The 21104-nt window shown below is 46.2% G+C and overlaps 1 protein-coding gene across 4 annotated transcripts in view; it reads right to left on the reverse strand.

Annotated features, from left to right (window-relative positions):
- Positions 1-21104, reverse strand: part of C9H10orf90 (chromosome 9 C10orf90 homolog) — a 244944-nt gene that overhangs the window by 12280 nt on the left and 211560 nt on the right. For 3 of the 4 annotated variants that reach the window (XM_025396658.1, XM_025396660.1, XM_025396659.1), the window contains 3 exons: positions 19669-19959; positions 16396-16580; positions 14016-14193 (listed from right to left, as the gene is read on the reverse strand). In XM_025396658.1, the coding sequence (XP_025252443.1) occupies positions 14016-14193; positions 16396-16580; positions 19669-19959 (654 nt within the window). The remainder of the gene's footprint in view (positions 1-14015; positions 14194-16395; positions 16581-19668; positions 19960-21104) is intronic. The other variant, XM_025396661.1, reaches the window with a different exon arrangement.

Here is a 21104-nt window from a genome sequence, read left to right on the forward strand (position 1 = left end):
AATTCTTTTTTTTTTTTTTTTTTTTTTTTTTTGAGACGGAGTCTCGCTCTGTCGCCCAGGCTGGAGTGCAGTGGCCGGATCTCAGCTCACTGCAAGCTCTGCCTCCCGGGTTTACGCCATTCTCCTGCCTCAGCCTCTCGAGTAGCTGGGACTACAGGCGCCTGCCACCTCGCCCGGCTAATTTTTTGTATTTTTTAGTAGAGACGGGGTTTCACCGTGTTAGCCAGGATGGTCTCGATCTCCTGACCTCGTGATCCGCCCGTCTCAGCCTCCCAAAGTGCTGGGATTACAGGCTTGAGCCACCGCGCCCGGCCCTCAAATTCTTAATGACCTCACTAAACACAACAGGAAATTCAGTTTCTTTTTACAAAAAAAAAAAAAAAATGAGCATTAGAAAATTAAACATCATACTTTCATGACATATATGTGATGATATCTTTGGCTTGCCTGGGCCTCCATAAACTGATAAAGCTTTCTTATGTATAAGTCTAAAAACTTGGGGTCACCTTAGGCCTTTGCTTTGCTATGTACTTTGGGACAAGCTACTTATGCTAAGATTTGGTTCCTCTGCACCCATTGTGGGAGCAGAATCATTTTTTAAAAACTTTTCTTTTTTGAGCCAGGGTCTCACTCTGTTGCCCAGGGTGGAGTGCAGTGGCACAATCATGCCACTGCAGTGGCAGCCTCGACCTCCCAGGCTCAAGCGATCCTCCCACTTCAGCCTCCCCTAAATAACAGGGTTTTTGTTGTTGTTGTTGTTGTTGTTATTTTTGTTTTGTATTTTGTAGAGATGGGGTCTCACTTTGTTGCCCAGGATGGTCTTTTGTCGCCCAGGATGGTCTTAAATTCCTGGCCTCAGCTGTCCTCCCACCTCAGCCTTCCAAAATGCTGGTAATTATAGGTATGAGCCACTGTGCTGGGAGTGGTCCATATGAAGGTGCTCTATTAACCATGAAGAAGCTAATGGCAATGCCAACGACCACTATTCCCCCGGCGTTCCTTTCTCTACTGGGCACCTATCCCCCAAATTCATGTTTTGATTCATCCTTACAGCAACCCACTCAAGCTAGTGTTCTCTCCTCTTTACAGGGGTTTTGTGGGCAGGTAAATTACCTCTATTCTCAAAGTAAGTAGACAAGAGACCTGAGAGTTGAGTACTGATGGAACCAGTGGGACTTTTATTCTCCACAAAAGATATAAGGTTGAAGTTCTCAAAAGAGGGATTGTATTTTCACATAAATGTCAACATCTCTGTGGCTTCTAGTTACCTTCCAGTCCCTGAACCAGCTGCATCAACATCACCTGGAGCTTTGTTACAAATGCAAATACTCGGTCCCTATATCAGGTCATCGAAATCAGAAATTCCGTGGCTAGGCCGGCGGTCTGTGGCTTTAGCAGTTTTCTGGGTGATTCTGAAGCCTGCCTGGGTTTCAGGACCACTGTTACCTTGGTAGAACGTAGTAAGAGTGAGAAGGAAAAAAGCCAAGTCCCTACATGGGTTTGGAGGCTTTGAGGAAATATTGCCAGATAAAATAAAGACTGCTCAGTTAAATTTGCATTTCAGATCCACAACAAATATGTTTTAGCATAAATATGGGACATACAATATTTGGGACACACTTATACTTAAAAAGCTTCATTATTTATGTGAAATGCAATTTTAACTGGGCATCCTGTATTTTCATTAGATAAATCTGGGAACCCTACTCTGAATGTTTACAGAACCTCTCCATACCATGGCAACAAACAGGCCCCCAGCTGCAGGGTCCCTGAAGCCATAGTCTGAAGTAGCTGCATGTGAAGGCAATGCTGTGGAAGGCCAGCCTGTGCCCTTGTTATGCAGTTAGTTCTCTGGCAGTTTATTGCTTCTTGCAGCTATTCTCTCATATAATTGGTATGGATGAGACTTCCCCCTTGATCTTGTTTTCTGTGGTTATTTCACACTATGACATCTGTGAAGACTTTCTAATGGGAATGTGACTGACTCCACTTTTTCCAGAGGACTTTGTGCTGGGCACCAGCATGGTGGCATTGTTACAGATGCTGGGGTACACACACAGAGACAGCTCCAGGCAGGGTGCATTGTTAGGCGAGCTTCCAGTGAGGCAAAGCTAGCCACAGATGGAAACCTGCACCAAACCCGACTGCCCAGAGGAACCCCAGGACCCTCAGCCGTCACTTCCTGGAATTGCTCGACATAAAGGATGCAGGTAATGAGGGTAAGACCACTTTCTCACAGTGCCAGATTTCTATGGAAAATGGCAAATTGAAACTCCAGTGGGGGTTTCATTGGCAAAGCATTGTAGATTCCTAAAGTAATGTTTCCAAAGCAGACTATCGAGAATTAGATAAAAACATTTCAAGGTCCAAAAAATAATTTAGGAAAAATAGGATTAAACAAATTTAAGCATAAAAAACACTTTTTTTCTGTAGGATTTATCAATGCTTTTAACATACACTGAGCACTACACACTTCTAAAATAATACAGTATACAACAAATAACATATTTTTCAAAGGAATCTGAAGGATCTGGTTCTCCTCTGGAATGCATTGTGGTTAGTATTTGGCTAGAGGAAACCAAGAAGAAAAATGAGATCAACTATAGGATATTAACAGCTATAACTAGTTCTCAGTTTTCAAAATTATTTGTACCTGTTACATAGAATTTAATCTGTGTGTGTATATGTATACACGTGTATATGTATGATGTATGTGTGTGTATATCTGGTATACACAATCAGGCCACATGGCATCTCTTAAAAGTATGTGTGTGTGCCATTACCAACATGGCATTGGGGGTGCCAATGCCTGAGAACCTATACAACTGCTGCCCCAGACCCTGGAGTTGTGTTCCCTCCGTATGTACCCATGCCCCAGACCCTGGTGTCATGGCCACTCCATTGGTACCATACATCATACACCAGTGTCAACATCACCATGAGTGCACCTAACAGCCAGATCCAGTTCAAGAGAAATCCCCTTGGCCATGACATTCCTGGTGGTAGAAAAAGCTATCAGGAGGATCCCAGCAGCCTTTGCCATTGAAGGCCCTCAGAACCCTTGCTGCTGCTGTAGACAACCACAGCCTTGGCCACTGAAGACATCTGCAATATTGGCAATTGTCAACCTCAGCTGACAGCTATGCCACTGCACCCTCACTAGAGCTAGAACTGCCACACTCCACCGAGTGTTCTTGCACTTACCTGAAAAGGATGACTTTTTTCCCCCAATGAAACCAGTACTTAAAACCTAGAAGAGGTGACTGCTCCATCAAATGTGCAGACATCATTGCAAGGCAAAAAGAAACAGAAAAACAATAGCAAGCAAGCATAATGCCAACAAAATAATGTGATAATTGTCTAGTAACTGACCCCAAAGAAATGGAACTCTATGCATCATCTGACAAAGAATTCAAAATAATTGTTTTAAGGAATCTCATCCAACTATAAGAGAACACAGAAAAAAAAATGACTTCTGGAAAACAATACATGAATAAAATGAGAAGTTTAACAGAGAGATTGAAATAATTAAAAAGAACCAGATAGAAATTCTGAAACTGAAGGATATAATGAATGAAATTTAAAAAGTCAATAAAAGGCATTAACAGACAAATTAAGCAGAAGAAAGAGCCTGTGAATTCGAAGACAGGTTATTTAAAAATATCTAGTCAAAGACAAAAGAATGAAAATGAATGAAGAACGCTTATGGGATTTATAGAACAGCATCAAAAGAGCTCACTTTTGCATTACAGAAGTTTAAGAAGGGCCGAGCAAAATACAGGGGTAGAGGAAGCAGCAGGAAAGGCCCTTGGAGCTCTCTGGTTCCCCAAGCAGGCCATTCCTGCCAGGCATCACAGGAATCCTTTGGGAGGGCAGCCAGAGGTTCAGGGAAAATGCCACAAGATGAAGGAAACCTTCAGCTGAACTCTGTAACAATTTGAACCTGTCAAGAAGCCTCCTGGCCAGAACTCAGGGGAGGGTATGAATCTTGCATGCAGACTCCACAGGTAGGGGAAGAACTAAAGCCTTTTTCTTTCACAGCTGGGAGAAAGGTAGCTTGGGGCACGTTCTTAGCCCTGCTTGCCCACTGCCTGGAAACAGACTTGGTGCTATTACGGAGTGCAACCAGCCCTTTGGATTGCATGGGAGCTGGGGGAGACCTGTGACTGCCGGCTTTCCCCCACTTCCCCGACAACCTGCATGACTCAGCAGAGGGAGCCATAATCCTCCTAGGTAAGTAATTCCACTGACCTGGGAACCTCACCCTCTATCCCCCACAGCAGCCACAGCAAGACCTGCCAAAGAAGAGCCAGAGCTCAGACATGTCTAGCTCTGCCCCAACCTGATGGTCCTTCCCTACCCACACTGGTGTCGAACACAAAGGGCACATACTCTTGGGAGTTCTAGGGCCCTGTCCACTGCCGGTTCCTCTCCACACTACCACAGCTGATGCTCTCCAGAAAGTGCCACCTCCCAGCAGGAGGCCAAACAGCACAAAAATAGAGCATTAAACCACCAAAGTTAAGAACCCTCACAGAGTCCATTTCATTCCCCTGCCACCTTCACTGAAACAGGTGCTGGTATCCATGGCTAAGAGACCCATAGATGGTTAACATCACAGGACTCTGTGCAGACAACCCCCAGTACCAGCCCAGAGCCTGGTAGACCTGCTGGGTGGTTGGACCCAGAAGAGAGAAGACAATCACTGCAGCTCAGTTCTCAGGAAGCCACATCCATAGGAAAAGGGAAGAGTGCTACATCAAGGGAACACCCTGTGGGACAGAAAAATCTGAACAACAGCCTTCAGCCCTAGACCTTCCCTCTGACAGAGCCTACCCAAATGAGAAGGAACTCTGGTAATATGACAAAACATATGAGGCTCTTTAACACCCCCCAAAAATCACACTAGCTCACCAGGAAAGGATCCAAACCAAGAAGAAATACCTGATTTATCCGAAAAAGAATTCAGGAGGTTAGTTATTAGGTTAATCAGGGAGGCACCAGGGAAAGCTGGAGCCCAACGTAAGGAAACCCAAAAAACGATATAAGAAGTGAAGGGAGAAATATTCAAGGAAACAGACAGCATAAAGAAAAACAATCAATACTTCAGGAAACAGTGAATACACTTATAGAAATGCAAAATGCTCTGGAAAGTCTCAGCAATAGAATTGAACAAGTAGAAAAAAGAAATTCAGAGCTTGGAGACAAGGTCATTGAATTAACCCAACCCAACAAAGACAAAAAACGTAAGAATAAAAAAATATAAACAAAGCCTCCAAGAAGTCTGGGATTATGTTAAATGACTAAAACTAAGAATAATCAGCATTCCTGAGGAAGAAGAGAAATCTAAAAGTTTGGAAAACATATTGGGGGAATAATCGAGGAAAACTTCCCTGGCCTTGCTAGAGGCCTAGACATCCAAGTGCAAGAAGCACAAAGAACTCCTGGGAAATTCATCTCAAAAAGATCATAGCCTAGGCACATTGTCATCAGGTTATGTGAAGTTAAGATGAAGGAAAGAATCTTAAGAACTCTAAGACAAAGGCACCAGGTAACCTATAAAGGAAAATTTATCAGATTAATAGCAGATTTCTCAGCAGAAACCCTACAGCCTAGAAGGGATTGGGGCCCTATCTTCAGCCTCCTCAAATAAAACAATTATCAGCCAAGAATTTTGTATCCAGTGAAACTAAGCATTATATATGAATTTGCCGCTACCAAGCCACCACTACAAGAACTCTAAAAGGAGCTCTAAATCATGAAACAAATCCTGGAAACACATCAAAACGGAACCTCTTTAAAGCATAATCTATAAATCTCACAGGATCTATAAAACAAAAATACAATTTAAAAAGCAAAAACAAAGAAAACAAAAAGCAAGGTACATAGGCAACAAACAGCACGATGAATAAAATGGTACCTCCCATCTCAATACTAATATTAAATGTAAATAGCCTAAATGCTGCACTTAAAAGATACAGAACTATAGAATGGATAAGAATTCACCAGCCAACCATCTGCTGCCTTAAAGAAACTCTCCTAACACATAAGGACTCACATAAACTTCAAGTAAAGAGGTAGAAAAAGGCATTTCATGCAAATGGACACCAAAAGCAAGAAGGAGTAGCTATTCTTACATCAGACAAAACAAACTTTAAAGCAACAGTAGTTAAAAAAGACAAAGAGGCATATTACATGATGATAAAAGGCCTTATCCAATTTTAGGAAAATATCACAATCCTAAATATATATACATCTAACACTGGAACTCCCAAATTTACAAAACAATTACTAATAGACCTAAGAAATGAGATAGACAGCAACACAATAATAGTAGGGAACTTCAATATTCCACTGACAGCATTAGACAGGTCATCAAGACAGAAAGTCAACAAAGAAACATTTTCTTGGATAAAGAAAATGTAGTGTGTGTGTATGTGTGTGTGTGTGAATTATTGTCCTTCACAGACACTGTGAGGTGTCGTGGTTTTTTAAGATGCTTGGGAAGAAAATATCAATTTATGCCTATTGATTGGTCTTTTGATATATATATATCTCTCTCTCCATATGTGTGTACATATACACACATATATGTATATATACATCATACATATATGATATATATGTACACAATTTCTCATAGTCTATTGATATACACACACACACACACACACACACACATACACATACAATGGAATACTATACAGCATTAAAGAAGAGGGAAATCCTGTCATCCACAACACCAGAGATGAACCTGGGGGACATTATGCTAAGTGAAATAAACCAGGAACAGAAAGATAAATACTGTATGATCCTACTTATATGTGAAATCTAAAAATATCAAATTCATAGAAGCAGAGTAGAATGTTGGTTACTAGGCATTAGCAGGGGAGAATCTGGGAGATGTTGGTCAAAGGGTACAAAGTTTCAGCTAAACAGAAGGAGTAAATTCTGGATACCTATTGTAGAGCATGATGACTATAGTTAATAATAAAGCTTTTTTATATGTGAAAATTACTGGGAGTAGTATTAATAGATCTTAAATGTTCTCACCAAAAGTATGCAAGGTGATGGATATGTTACCTGCATGTAATCATTTCACAATATATACATATATCAAAACGTCGTATCATTCACCATAAATACATACAACTTTTATTTGTCAATTAAATCTTAAAACAAAATGTGGGCATTTGGTTTTTTTAATGACAAGTTTAAACTGCTCATTTAAAGGAATTTTAACAATGACTTGAATCACAACCTCACCATAAAACAGCTACATCCAGTACAAGTCTGATAGTGTAACTTCACCATTTGCTCCAATTCCAGGATTTCCCAGCATTTTTTAGAGAACCATAAAATATGGTGATTTGTAGATTATTAATAAACTTTATGCTAGTTGCCAAGTAGATTTATATCTATGGTGTCACTGCAAGGTTTATTACTTAGCTGCTTTGTGGAATATAAAGGGAAATCACTTGCAAAATAAAATCAAGGCAATTGGGAAATATAACTCCTCACAAAGTCATTTTCCTTATCATTTGGAAACTCAGTGTTTTTACATTATTTTAATTGTAAGTACAATTGTCCTTTAAATCCACTTCCAATCAATAGACATAAATTGATCTTTTCTTCCCAAGCATCTTAATAAAAACATACAACCTCACAGTGTCTGTGAAGGACGATAATAAAAGTGTACAAGTGAACATCTTTGAATTGGGGAAACAGTCTTTTCAGTAATTCATGCTTCCTGTTTTCTTTGTAGACTGATAAAGTAAAAATTTATTTTTATCTGATAAGCCCATTTAAAAATTCTCTTGTGAGTAAAATCGGGAGAACTAGCCCCAAATATTTATTTAAAGGCCTTATGGAGAATGAGAGCCTTGAGATCAGACCAGGCAACAGGAAGGATGGTGTGGCCTGTGCTCAGTGAGCAAATCTTTATTACTGAGATACCTTCCACTGTTGTCTCCTATCTGCTGGGTCGTATCTTCGGCTAGATGCTCTAGGAGTCCAAATTAATTTTAATACTTGCTCCAACCAAGAATCATCAGGGAAAGATTTGTCGGAGAAGGAATTCTGCCGTGCCTTCCAGAGAATTCCGTTCCTCTACCGGTGCATGATTTGAATGGCTCTGACTTGGCTCACCTTGGGAAGTGTGGATAATGCAATTCGGATGAATTCTGTCTGTTGTGTTAGATGCAGCAGGGCCTCTCGCAGTGATTTGGTGTGGAGTGTGCCCACCAGCTCTTACAATCTAGAAGGTTTTCCAACGCAACCACACAACCTTAAGCCAAAGTGAAGAAGGGAAGAAGGCAGGTGATCTGGAGGGACACAAGAATACCAGGATGCCAAGAGTGTTCAAATGGGAGTGAGAGGAGAGGAGAGGGAGTGAAGGGCAGAAAGACAGGAGGGGAGTCAGGAGGGCTTTGTGGACGAAGGGGATGTTCCTGAAGGGTTTTCCACACATTCGAAAGTTAAGGGGATAAACTGAGAGAGCCATGGAGGAGGACCCTGACAGGTGTCTTCAGAGGAGGACATGAGCTGAGAACAGAAGGGGGCAACATGGGCTGAGTTTGAGCACTCTCAGGCTGAGTTAACTGCAGTGAGTACAGGCAGCAACAGTAATTCATAGCAAAGCTCTCAGCTGAGAGATGAAAGCTGCCAGAGCCCAGCTCAGGTATTACAGGAAGCACAGGAAAGGGTCTGGGGGTAAGGGTTGAATAAAAAGGCTGGACTTGAGAGGCGCTTGCAAGGTTAGGCGGGATTTTATAGCACAGAGAGGAGGAGCAACAGAGGCTTCTCTCCGGTGGTTTGGGAACCCTGATCATGAATGTTTTGGGAGTGAAGGAAGGACAAGAAGTGAGACCAACTGGCAAGGGTGAGAGTGGGCAGAGTCAGGCTGAGAGGGGTCTGGGTTTTGGGGTGAGGGATGGAATCCAGGGAGGCTCTGAAGCTGGGCCCCCAGCCTGGAAGGAGATAGCCAGGGTCAGTTTGATGAGCTCCAGTGGGCACAGGATACAGGCACAATTGTGTCAACAGGGCACAGTGAAGACTGCCAGTGACTGAGCACCTGCAATCTGCAGATATGGTACCCCCTATGAACACAGGGACAGTACCCTTACTGCCTGCAGTGGCTCTGCCCCCTACTACCTGCAGGGGAGGTACCCCTATGACCTGCAGGGGCTGTATCCATATGACTTGCAGGAGATGTAGCCCTATGACTTGCAGACTGTACCCCTATGACCTGTAGGAGTTGTACCCCTACTGCCTTCAGGGCCTGTACCCCCTATGACCTACAAATGCTGAACCCCCTATTGCCTGCAGGGGCGATACCCTCTACAACTTGCAGGCACCCTGTTCCTATGACCTGCAGAGGTTGTACCTTGACTACCTACAAGCGCTGTACCTTCTACAATCTGCAAAGGCTGTGCCCCTATGCACAGGCTGACCCCATACTGCCTGGAAGCTATGGTTTACCCCTACTCTCTATAAGAGCTGTACCCCTACTGCCTGCAGGGCCTATGCCCTCTACTGCCCACAGAGGCTGTGTCCCCTACCTGCAGGGGCTGTACTCCTCCCACCTGCGGGGACTATACCCCCTAATACTTGCAGGCACTGTCCCCACTATAACCTGCAGGGGCTGTGCCTGATGCTTCACACTTATTTTTAGCCTATCCTGCTCTGGATTCACCTGTAAGGCAGAGCAATGACAAGTTCTGGAACACACTAATTTCCAGGTTGTGGCCAGCCTTTGAACACGACCCAATCCACTTGGGGCCCCAGGAGCTGTGTGGTGATGATGGGGAAGCCTTGCTTATCACTCCCAGGCAACTCTGGTGAATTGCACAGGTAGAGCCCTGACTTGGGGAGGAGAGAGGCCCTTGGGTTGGAGTGTTCCTAATGTTAGAGACTTGAAAGCAAAGGCCAGCTTTCCTGCCACCTTCCCTTGGCGTCCGTGGGTGTCAGCCTCCGTCCTCCACATCTCACAATCACCACCTCCCACTGATCCCTCTACCTGAGAACCCCTGGCATCCACCACCTTCCTCATCCCACTGCCCTGCCCAGACCCCACCCTCATCATGTCGTACCTGAAGCTACACTACTAGTTCCCAGCCCTGCTTTTGACCTCAGAATAAGGTTACACTTAGCCACATCTACAGTTCATCTTTCCTTGGGCTCCTCTTTGGCCCCTTCACCTCCCCGCCCATCCCCATTTTACCATCCAATCATAGCTAAACTGCGTATCCCCAGCCTCCTTTCTTCACTGTGTATTCCCCTCCTCACCCACCCTGCCCCATTGGCATGGTTCTCCCCCACGTCGGGAACCTTCCTCCCCAGGGTGGGAGCAAGGCTACCATCTATGAGATTCCACAACAACCTCAGCAAACCCCTTTCGTGGCACTATGAGAATCCTATGAGCATCGCCTCTTCACCCGCCTGCTTCCCCACAAGGTGGGCAGACTAGGGACTGTGCCTAGCACTGTGTGGGTTCTCAAACAAGGTATGCTGAAGAGATGGACAAAGAAGTTCCTTCTGTCACTGCTAGAGCCATGGGAAGGTGGCCCAGGTAGCTCCCGGGTGAGGAGAGAGACTTATGCATCGTATTTATTGGCTTCGAGAGTTCAAACTACAGGTGACAAGATAGTCGAGACAGGCTATGGACTGTAGCTAGGACCTTGACAATGCTACTTCCTGGTCCCTCTAGAGTCCCCAGTTGTTCATGAAAATTTTCCTGCCTCCAAACAAGGAGCCCTAACCCTAATTAACACTCACCCACATGCAGCACTCTTCCCCTGGCCTCAAAGGTGCTCAGAATTCACTAGCTACCATAAAGATCAGCTGGTTCCCTGGTTCTCACCATAGTCATCCCCTGCAAGTCCAGGGACTGGCTTCTCTGGCATTGTCAGCTGCCGAGGCTCCCACCTGAACCTTTCAGGTTCTGCTCCTGAGCCAAGACTGCTTGACAAGCCCCGATCAGAGGCAGCTACCCCAGCACCAAAAGCAAACAGGAGTCTTCTTTTTAGCAGGCGCCTTGACGCTGTAGCCAGAGCTCGTTCACGCATATGATTTATTAACTAATTTAGCATGTAAGAAAAACATCTGCATTTTACTTTTATCATCTTGCCAGCAGACAGGCTGAAGACAAGATGTGTATTGCAGACTTGTTTAATAGGGCTTTAAACATTTCTTCTCACTTGCCCAAGCTTGTATGAGGCTATGGTTTCAGAGGTTGTCTGATTTCACTGACCTAACACAAACAAACCCCAAAGTAAAGCTCTCATCAACACATAAATACCACAGGGATGGTCAGGGTGGCCATAAAACCCATGTTGGCCAAGTCCCACTTTGAGAGCATGCTGGTTGCCAGGACTGTCTTGGAATTTGGGGAGTAAAAGGTATTCAGTTAGTTAACATTCTGAACTGAGCCTGGTTACCTTTTATTACATACAATTTTAAGATTTTCATTTAAAGGAATGTGAACTTGTAAGGATATTTGTTTTGGGCAAACACCAGTTGGATGATATAATGAGTATAATGGTGTCTCCCCAACAAAAAGATATGTTTAAGTCCTAATCCCCCAGAACTCTGAATGTGACTTCTTTAGAAATAGGGTCTTTGCAGAGGTAATCAAGTTAAAATGAGGTCTGACTGGATGAGGGTAGCCCTAATCCAGTGACCGTCGTCTTTATGAGGAAAGGAAATTTGAACATAGAGACACAGACGCAGGGAAGACGGCCATGTAGAGACAGAGGCAGAGACCGTAGTGCTGTATCTACAAACCAAGGAACACTGAGGACTGCAGGAAGCCGCCAGGAGCAGAGAGGGAGGCTGGACACAGCATTGCCCACTGAGCCTCTAGAAAGTAACCAACCCTGTGGAAACCTCGATTTTGACTTCTGGCCTCCAGAACTGCAAGAAAATGTTTCTGGGCTTGTTTTTTGTTTGTTTGTTTGTTTTGTATTTTGCTTTTTCTGAGACAGGGTCTTGTGCTCTGTTGCCCAGGCTGGAGTGAAGTGGTACGATCACAGCTCACTGCAGCCATGACCTAGCCAGGCTCAGGTGATCCTCGCACCTCAGCCTCCCAAGTAGCTGGGACTACAGGCATGCACTTTCATGCCTGGACAATTTTTGTACGTTTTGTAGAGACAGGGTTTCTCCATGTTGCCAGGCTGGTCTTGAACTCCTGGGCTCAAGGGATCCACCCACCTCGGCCTCCCAAACTGCTGGGATTACAGGCTTGAGCCACTGGGCCCCGCCAGGTCCTGTTCTTTTAAGCCCTGTGTTTGGTGATTTCTCACAGCAGCCCTAGGAAACCAGTACAGATGGCCAAGGCCACATTGCCTCTGGCACTTGGGATGGTGGTGTCCCAGACCACTTGTGGCCGGTAGAATGGCACAGCCGGGAGGTGCTGGCCCAGGAGAAGAGAAGCCCAGCACAGCACCACACTAAACAGGTTCCCTAAGGTCTCTGGGTCTCTGTTTCTTCCCACACAAAGTGAAGGGACCTGACTGAAAAGGAAGCCCTCAGCGCCATTCTGTGTGTGTACGTGAGTCTTGAGCTCTAAAGTGGCGTCATTCTATATTTGCTGACCACAAATTTGGTAGCCTAACCATGCTCTCAAGTAGCATCTTCAGAACTATTGAGGCTAAGTGGCCCACACAGCCTGGGCACCAACACCCAACACTGCCCAGGGCCAGTGTAGGCACTGAAGGCCCCAGAGGTCTCCTGGTGCTGGCTTTGGTTCTCACAGCAACTTGAGAAGTCTGTGCCTGAACCCAGTTTTCTCTTTATTGGGCCAGAGACGAAACAGCCTCCTGGAAACTGTATCCCCATTGAACCTATATCTGCCAACAGACTTACAGCACTGGTTAGAGACACGTTTTCCCATGGGGAGCTCTTTGCATACCCCCTTTTGTTAGTATACTAGAAATTGTCATGCGGAGGGAGCAGCAGGTGTCTTGGCAAATATTTAGCCACAGGGAAGGATGCATTCAAATTCATTCCTCCCCGAGGTCTTTAGACAGCTCCACCAGCAGAGTTCTGGTGGAGGGAAGGAGACTGAGTCTGCTCATAGACTGGGGAGGTTCACAGGAATTCTATTACAACACCCTTTTCCTCAGTCCCCCAGGCACCCGGAATGAGATCTTGGTAATGTTTGCTAAGCTGCACTTTATTGAATACGGTTATTTCCCCAAAAGACTTTGATTCTGAGTTATACTCATGATTTCACCTCCTAGGGGCCAAAACATTTTCCTAGGAAGAAAGATCTCATTCCTCTATCCAAAGGAATAAAACTGGGGTTTTTCCAGGCCTCCAGATTTTAAGATTTGGGTTGGCAGTCACTAAGTATGTGCTCTGATGTCCCCCATCCTTACCCTCATTTCTTTTTGTTATTCTTGCTAGTTTAATAGTCTGTTTATAAGCTCCATGAAGTAGGGACTGAGGTCAGTCTTGCTCCCAGCATGGCACCCAGAGAAGGTTCCTGATAACTCCCTCTCCAGTGAGTAAGGAAGTGCCCTCCCTCACAGGGTCAGTGTGACACTGGCCTCACAGTGCTGGGAAGCTGGCCGTGCATCCTCTGAGCTCACAGCAGGAAAGGGGTTTCAAGATGACGAATGTTGATGTAGACAAGCTGGAGTCAACCTCTCACCCCGAGATCTGTTTTGCAATCTATAAAGGGCAAAGGGGATCTCTTGCAAATATCTTTTAGGAGCCAAGAATTTGAACTTGCTACCCTGGCTGCTATAGTGGTGTGGCTTCTGTCCCAGCTGTAATGGTAAATTGGTGTCCCAAGTTGTTTCTGCTGAGCTCAGTGCCCATATGTGATCTCTCAAAATGGGCTGGCTCCAAGAACAGGCTTTCTGATGCTGAGGGTCAGCCACTTGGAGCCATAATAGGTTCTGCATATGTCAGTGGCATCACTTGGAACCATCACTCCTGAGTGAAGCCTCCAGCTCCAGGAACCCCCCGCCCCGGTCTTTTCCAGTCTCCACAAGCCACCTGCAGCTTACCACTCAGAGGATGGGGAACCGTGAACTGCTTCTTGCTGGTGCGGATGGGAAGGACGCTCTGCTTCTGCCTCAGGTCCTCCTTCCGCTGGGCTTTCCTCTGCTGGACCATGTATTCGAGCTTTTTCAGCCGTTCTTGTGAGCGAGAAATGAACTGAGGCTTACGAACTTCCAGTGCTTCCTATGCAAAGCAAAGAAAATATGTCATTTTTAAGAGCAGTGACACACAAAGGCAACACATCTGTCTGATGTGGCCAAGGAGCTGATGGCAAGCATGACATTCCGAGACCAAAAGCCACGGTGCAAAAGTACGTCACAATTTTCTTCCACATCCTTGTGTAAAGAGGGTAACAGGCATGTTGACAACACAGGTCCTGGGGGTCAGGCCTGGCCAGCGCTGAGACCCCTGCTGCAGCAGGATTGACCGGCAACTGGCATCAAAGCCGGGAGTGCAGAGGCAACGTCTGCCCGTTCCTCTTTCTACCCTGCTGAGTCATTTGTTCCCAAAAGACAATCCAAGAGCCCTACATTCTGTATTCCAAAGAGACATGGGTGTGGAGGGAACGGAGGTGCTGAGTCACTTGCTTCTGTTGCACTTGGAAGCCCCAAGAAGCACAGACACAGATCATTCACTCAGTGTGAAAAACACGCCCTTTCAGGAGGCACCACAACTGCGGCCAAAGGAAACAGCTCCTCCTCCTGGGTAGAAAGAGTTGGGAGGAAGCCTTTGCCTATGCAGAAGGTTCTGTGAGCTCCACAAACCATGTCAGAGGTCCATGTGTCTCCACTCCCACCTCCATGCACCAAGCCAACCTCCATGCACCAAGCCACCCACACAGGTCTCCTGAACAAGACTAACTGCCATTCCGCTGTGTCCCAGACACTGGGCTAGGTGCTCGATGTGTATTCATCACCTCGTGGAGTCCCACAGCTGTTCACGAAGGCAGGCATATGTCTTTCCATTTGACAGATGCAGAAACTGAGGCTCATGGTAGTTTGGTAGATCACATGGTAACAACCCATCCGTGGGAACCCCATTCTTTTCCTGCACTGCTTTTTATGGTCTTAACTTACTATTCCTGAGAGTCTCTGCTCAAGTTGTCCCCAGCCTGAAGTACCACCCATAGCCATTGGTTCAAGTTCCATCTACCCCAGGAATCCCTGTTGAAATGTCCTGTTGAGTCAGAGCATGGTGCTTCACCGATGGGCCTGAGCAACAGTGAGTCACACATTTACCTCGGTGCTAGGCTGTGAGCTCCAGGAAGTCATGGGCCATGTCTCATTAACAATGCATCACCCACATAGTAGGAGTCCTGCATGTATACGCTCAGCAAAGGCTCGCTGGGCATGCTGCCATGACCAAAATGTTCCGCTGCTCCCTTCCTCTTCCTCTGGGAGTTCAGCGTGCCCAGGGGGAAGAAGTGTGGGCTCAGTCTGTGTCACATATGTGTCCCTGGCAGCTATGCTAGGGAAGAAGTCTTCTCAGCCAGCTCCCCACATGATGCCAGCCACCAGGAGCAGAGAACCACAAGGTACAAGTCACTGGATGTGCTGAAGCTTCAAGAGAGTTCCATGCCTAAAGAGATAACCCTTAGGAACAGACTGGTGGCTCAGGTGTAGCTTCTGCCTCGGCTGCCCACCCCACCAAGAATGTCCTTGGAGACTTTGAGGGCAGCATGAATGCCTCACCCAGGTCCCACCAAGGCCCCCTGGGTACAGGAGCCAGCCAGTGGAGCCATCTCCACACCTGCAACTGCAGGGAGGTTTGCAAACTTATTAAGTGCCTTCCAAGAAGGTGTGGCTAGCTGTGCAATACAGTTAGCAGAGACTTTCTCTGAGGTTGTTTGCCCTCCTAATTTTTATTTCTCTGTATTTTTAAACTTTATAAAATGTATGCATACTACATTTTATAAAGCAATTGGGAAAAGATGCCAAACTAAAACTTTCCTATCCTTCCATTCATGACCATGTGACCTTGGGCAACTTTACCTCTCAAAGGCTCAGTGTCTTCATCTGAAGACACTGAGATCTGGAGCTCCTACAGGCTCCTACCTCCTGGGAGTCTTGTATGGATTGGAGGCACTGATGCCTAGGAAGTGACCTGTGGAAGGCTGGAGCATCCATCACTGCCGCTGTCACTGTCACTACTGATAGTATTTGATCTTCACTCTAACCTGGAGGAGTCAGTGTCATTGTCTCCATTATTCAAACAGTGACAGAGTAGCCCAGAAAGCTTAGGGGACCTGCCCAGTCACATAGCTGCTATGAAGTGAAATCAGGTTTCCAGCCTCAGAGGTGGAAGTGAGGGAGTGTGTGCTCACGGACTCCCTAGGAAACCTCTCCCTTTGGCACGAATCAAGCCACGACACACAGAAGGCCTTACTTGCAAGGTCAAGGATCTTGTAGGCATTTGCTGAGGCTCAGAACAGTCTTCGGACAGGCCAGGGCTCCCTGCTGTCTCAGGGGGTGCTGGCGAGGGTGCTGCTGTGGCAGGCTCAGGCGTGGTGGGGTCCTCACTCTTCTTACATTCCTTTATTTTTACAACCAAGTCACAGCACGTGTAATCTCCTAGGAGAGAAGATTTAGAATCCCATTTAGAGGGCACCAAGTGATTTTCGCCTGACTCCTCAATACCATTAGACACAGAAGACAATTTTGAAAATAGAAACGCCAGTGGATTATTAATGGGCCTCGTTAAGCTGACAAGATCATGCCTCATCACAGAGCCCCCGGCCGCCCTGGTCACAAGGAAGTGCATTTGCATTCAGCCAGACTTCAGGACCGGCTAATTATGCCAGGGAGGTATTCCCTAGGCTTCTGATGGTTAGGATGGCTTTGCTCAAAATGAAAAGAAACTTTTCTATTCAGTGCTTCATATTAAGTGTGTCCTGTCCAATTATCACAGTTGGGTTGTTTTGGGACAGTGTATTAATCTACCCAGTGCTTGCTACACTGATGATATAAGGACAGAGCGCTGGTATTCAATTAGAGAGCCCTCCGCTGTACTTGCTGGAGACGACCACTGGCTTTGCATAAGCAATTGGGATGACTTCTTGCTCAAGGCTGGTTTTGGGCTCTTCCCGGGGCCATTTTGACTTTCCCTTGTGGAAAAGGTCCGGACATGAATGGATCCAACAGCATCTCAGGCAGGACCGTTTCTGATGGATTGGGAATTAATGAGTATTCACTGGGCACTTACGGGCCTCAGCCTGCAACACAACGTCCTTCACTCTGTCCTTAGTCCACCCCTCCCATATGAGCCCCACTGCTTGCCTCACTGCATCTTCCCCTCAACACAGCGCCCTGAAACCACCCCGGTTCTGAAACGCATGGCAGCCTGTCCCTCACTCCTCACCCACAGGCTCGCCTATCTTCACAAAGCCCCTTTGATTCCTCTGCCCAGTGGACTCCCACCTCCAGGCTGAGTCCAAACCTTCCAAAAGCCTCTTTCCCCTTCCCAAGGCAGGACCCATCCCTGCCTCTGCTACGTCACCCCAGGGAACACACGTCGCTCACTCAGCAGCATCTATAACCGGGGGAGGGGTTGGAAGATGATGTTTTCACCCCACCAGCGAGGACTCCCTCGAGGGCTGGACCATATCATATCCACCCTCCTTCTCTCCACAGCACCAGGCTAGGTGCCCAAAAGGAGCTCATTCTGTGGCGAGTGTGGAGGTGGCCTTCTAGAGGCTCACCTGTCCATGGGATGCATCTCCACAATTACAACGACTACAACTCACCATTTATGCCTGGGTCGTCCCTTGCCTGGATCAGTTGTCCAACCTCTGCTCAAGACCCACCCACAGTTCCTGTTACCTACAAGCCCAAGCCAAGTGGACTTTTCATGGCCATTCACGGTGGGCATCCCACCAGCAGCGGTCGCTTTGGAGTCTCTAACAACAGCACACCACTTAGGTTTCCAGTCATGCTCTTTCATTTTTCTGAGCATTTGCTCTGGTTCCTTCTGGAAAATTTCCCTGTGACCACTCTGCCCCACCCACCGCCTGTCTCCCGCTGCCCCTTCAGGCCTAACACTAGCCCAACCCCCTCCTGTGGAGTTAAACTTGCCTTCTGCCACACTGCTTCCATGTCTTCTTGTGAGCACGTTTTCTAGTTCACCCTGTACACAGGGGAGGAAGCCACAATTTCTCCGCCTCCTTCTCCATCATTCTCCCCAGCACCAGAACCAGAAACCCCAGGGCCAACCCTAACATTCCCACCTTTTCACTGCTCAAAGACCCATCCCTGGATCCCGAGCGTCTCTGCAGCCGCGGCCCCTCCTGCACAGTGACTCCACGCTCTCCTCGTCGGCTGGGCCTCAGGCCCCAGCCGCGCTCCTCTCCCATCTGCCCTCCACATTGCACACGAGGCAGTAGTTTCCTCTCGAGCAAATCTAATTATGTCTCTTCCTTTTCAAAGGCTTGGCTCTGCCTTCAATCCAGACTTCCTAAGTGAGTTTAGAAAGGCCTTCTAACCTGATGCACGTGACCCCTGCAGACTCACGCCAGCCACTGCTACCCCCACAACCCTTGGGTCCTGGCCCGACCCTCTGCAGGTCCCCACATCAACCACGTTCTTCCTGTCCCAGCTCCTTGTTTCATGTGTACCTTTCCCTCTGTCCTCAGGTCTGATTTGAAAACGTCAAATATACTTTCAAGTTCCTGCTCAAATCACTTCCTTGGCAAAGGTGCCTCTGCACAGACCCTCCTTGGAGTGTCAGGGGCTGCCCTCGGCTTCCCCATGGCCCATCACACAGACAGAACTATGCTGCTGTTTCCTGCACCAACTGAGAGCCTAGAGGGCAGGGGATATAAAGCACAGTGTCTGGCATGCAGTAGATGCTTAATAAATGCTTCTCTAAACGATTAATGAATGAGAAGCTAGGGATTAACTTGGGTTCCAGGTGAAATTACTTTTATCAATTGCCATAACCAATTTAAATTTTACAACCCAAGCTGATGTCTTTCTGTCCTTTTCCGTAGTTCTTAGAGAACATCTTTAGAGGGATAGGAAATATAAATTTTCCTGCTGACATAACCAGGTGCCACAGGACGTTTTTCCAATGTGCTCTTATGTCCTTTCTATATCACTGTTGCACCATTCAGTAGTGGTCAGCAACTTGACGCCCAGAGAAATGATGACTGTGTCCTAATTCTTGGTTTCTTCTTCTGTGGGAGGCTGAGTTTGGGACCTATCTTTTGGGTACGTGAGTTCCAGTGTCTCATGCTTGTTAAGTGCTGGGCACCTGTGGGAGCCTCGCGCCTTAGTCATTATCCCTGCTCGTTAGTCATGGGGCACAGTCAACCCAGCAGACCTGCTGCCTTCAGAGCAGCCACACACACCTGCATCTCCAACTTTCCTTAGCTGAGCCTGGGAGTCTGCTGTGCACCTGGGTGTGGTCTTCTCTCAGCCACAGTGGGTACTGGCCTTGCACACAGTGGGCTTGGAAAATCCCTGACCCACATAGGGCTGCCTCCTGGGTGCTTGGGAGGTTCTTACGTGGCAACAATTTGTCCCCTCTCTGCTCTCCCAGTTGGAGAAGGGGAGGCTTCCTCAGGTGAACAGTGACTGTATGCACAAGGTCCAAGTAGGTAATCAACAACTTTTTATCGACTGTCAAGACAGAATGATGTCACCCACCACCCTCGCTCCTTACCTTTGGGGAATTTGCTTTCTATCTGAACACCATTGTCTTCCTGTTGAGATGCACATACATCTTGTAAGGGGCAAAGAAACCCAGGAAAAAGGATTCTGGGTTTCAGGAAGCTTTGATGTCGTCCCTCTGTGGGTTCAGAAAGGTCTCTAGACAGACAGTCATCGCTTGGAGAGCTATCCCCAATGGGAAGGAAATGTCTAGTGGGCTTCTGTTCCACTGGAGGAGCAGACAGAGTCATGCATACTTCTCCTTGCTGCCTCTTGCTGCTTCCAGAAAATACTTTTGTGTGTACTAAAAATAAAATGAGAATTGTGCTCAAAATCTCTTGTGAATCCAATCTAAAGTACTGACATCTACCGCACATGGTGCTTTTCTCAGGACAAACTTGAGGGGGAGTACAGTACTGCAAGTTCAGTTAGGAGCTCCATCTCTATACAGGGCTGTCCTGGATTGGGCTTGAAAGAGACTGTGCTCGGTGGTGTCCTTAGGAACTCATATTACATTATCTTCAGTGAGCAACAGAGTGAGTTAGCACCTTGATTCTGGGGCCAGAGTACCTGAGTTCAAATCCCACCTCTGCTACATTTAAACTTTCCAGCCTCACCTATAAAATTGAGGTGAGGCAATAATATAATGGACTAATATTAAATTATTTATTATTATATTATTTAGGTTTCTGTAATAAGTTTATTTCTATAACAAATTATATCTTTTATATAATTTATATGATTATATTATATATAACAACATATCTATATTATATAAATCTCAAACATGAAAATTGAGGTAATGTTATAATGAAATAGTAATTTATATAGAGTGTTTAGCACAGTTCCTGATGCACAATCAGCTTTGAACAAATGTTCGTTATGATTACTATTGCAGAAGCATTGGTGCCGAGTTACGTACTATGGCAAATACAGAGGTAGGAAACAATTTATCGGGTCAATGTGCATAGCTCTAATAAAGCGGTGGGTTTAAAGACGTGTACAACATGTCACTTGTTTCCACATTGTACTATCAAAAGCCTGGGAACCACCCTATGTCCATTGATAGGGGACTAATTAAATAAATGATGGTACATCCATGCTCTGCAATGGTTAAAAAGAATGAGGCAGATGCTCTTGTGTGGATGTGGGTTAATCTGTAAGATACATTATCTAGTGAACAAAGCAAAATGCAGGACAGTGTGTTTCCCCAGTAAATGCTTTTAGACTCAGATCTCTCTCAAAGGACACAGAACAGGCAGGAGACTGTGTTGTCTCAGGAGAGGGCAATGTAACACTAGGAATTGGGAGTGGAAAACAGGCTTTCTTTCCACCACCCATTTTGTACTCTTTGATTTTTTTAAACCTCTTTTATTTTGGAATGCCCTATACATTTTTAAAAGAGTTATTCTTTTTAAATAAGGGAGGGACTGCACCAAGTTGTCAGCC

This window comes from Theropithecus gelada, chromosome 9 (genome assembly GCF_003255815.1).
Source record: "Theropithecus gelada isolate Dixy chromosome 9, Tgel_1.0, whole genome shotgun sequence".
Taxonomy (NCBI): Eukaryota; Metazoa; Chordata; class Mammalia; order Primates; family Cercopithecidae; genus Theropithecus; species Theropithecus gelada.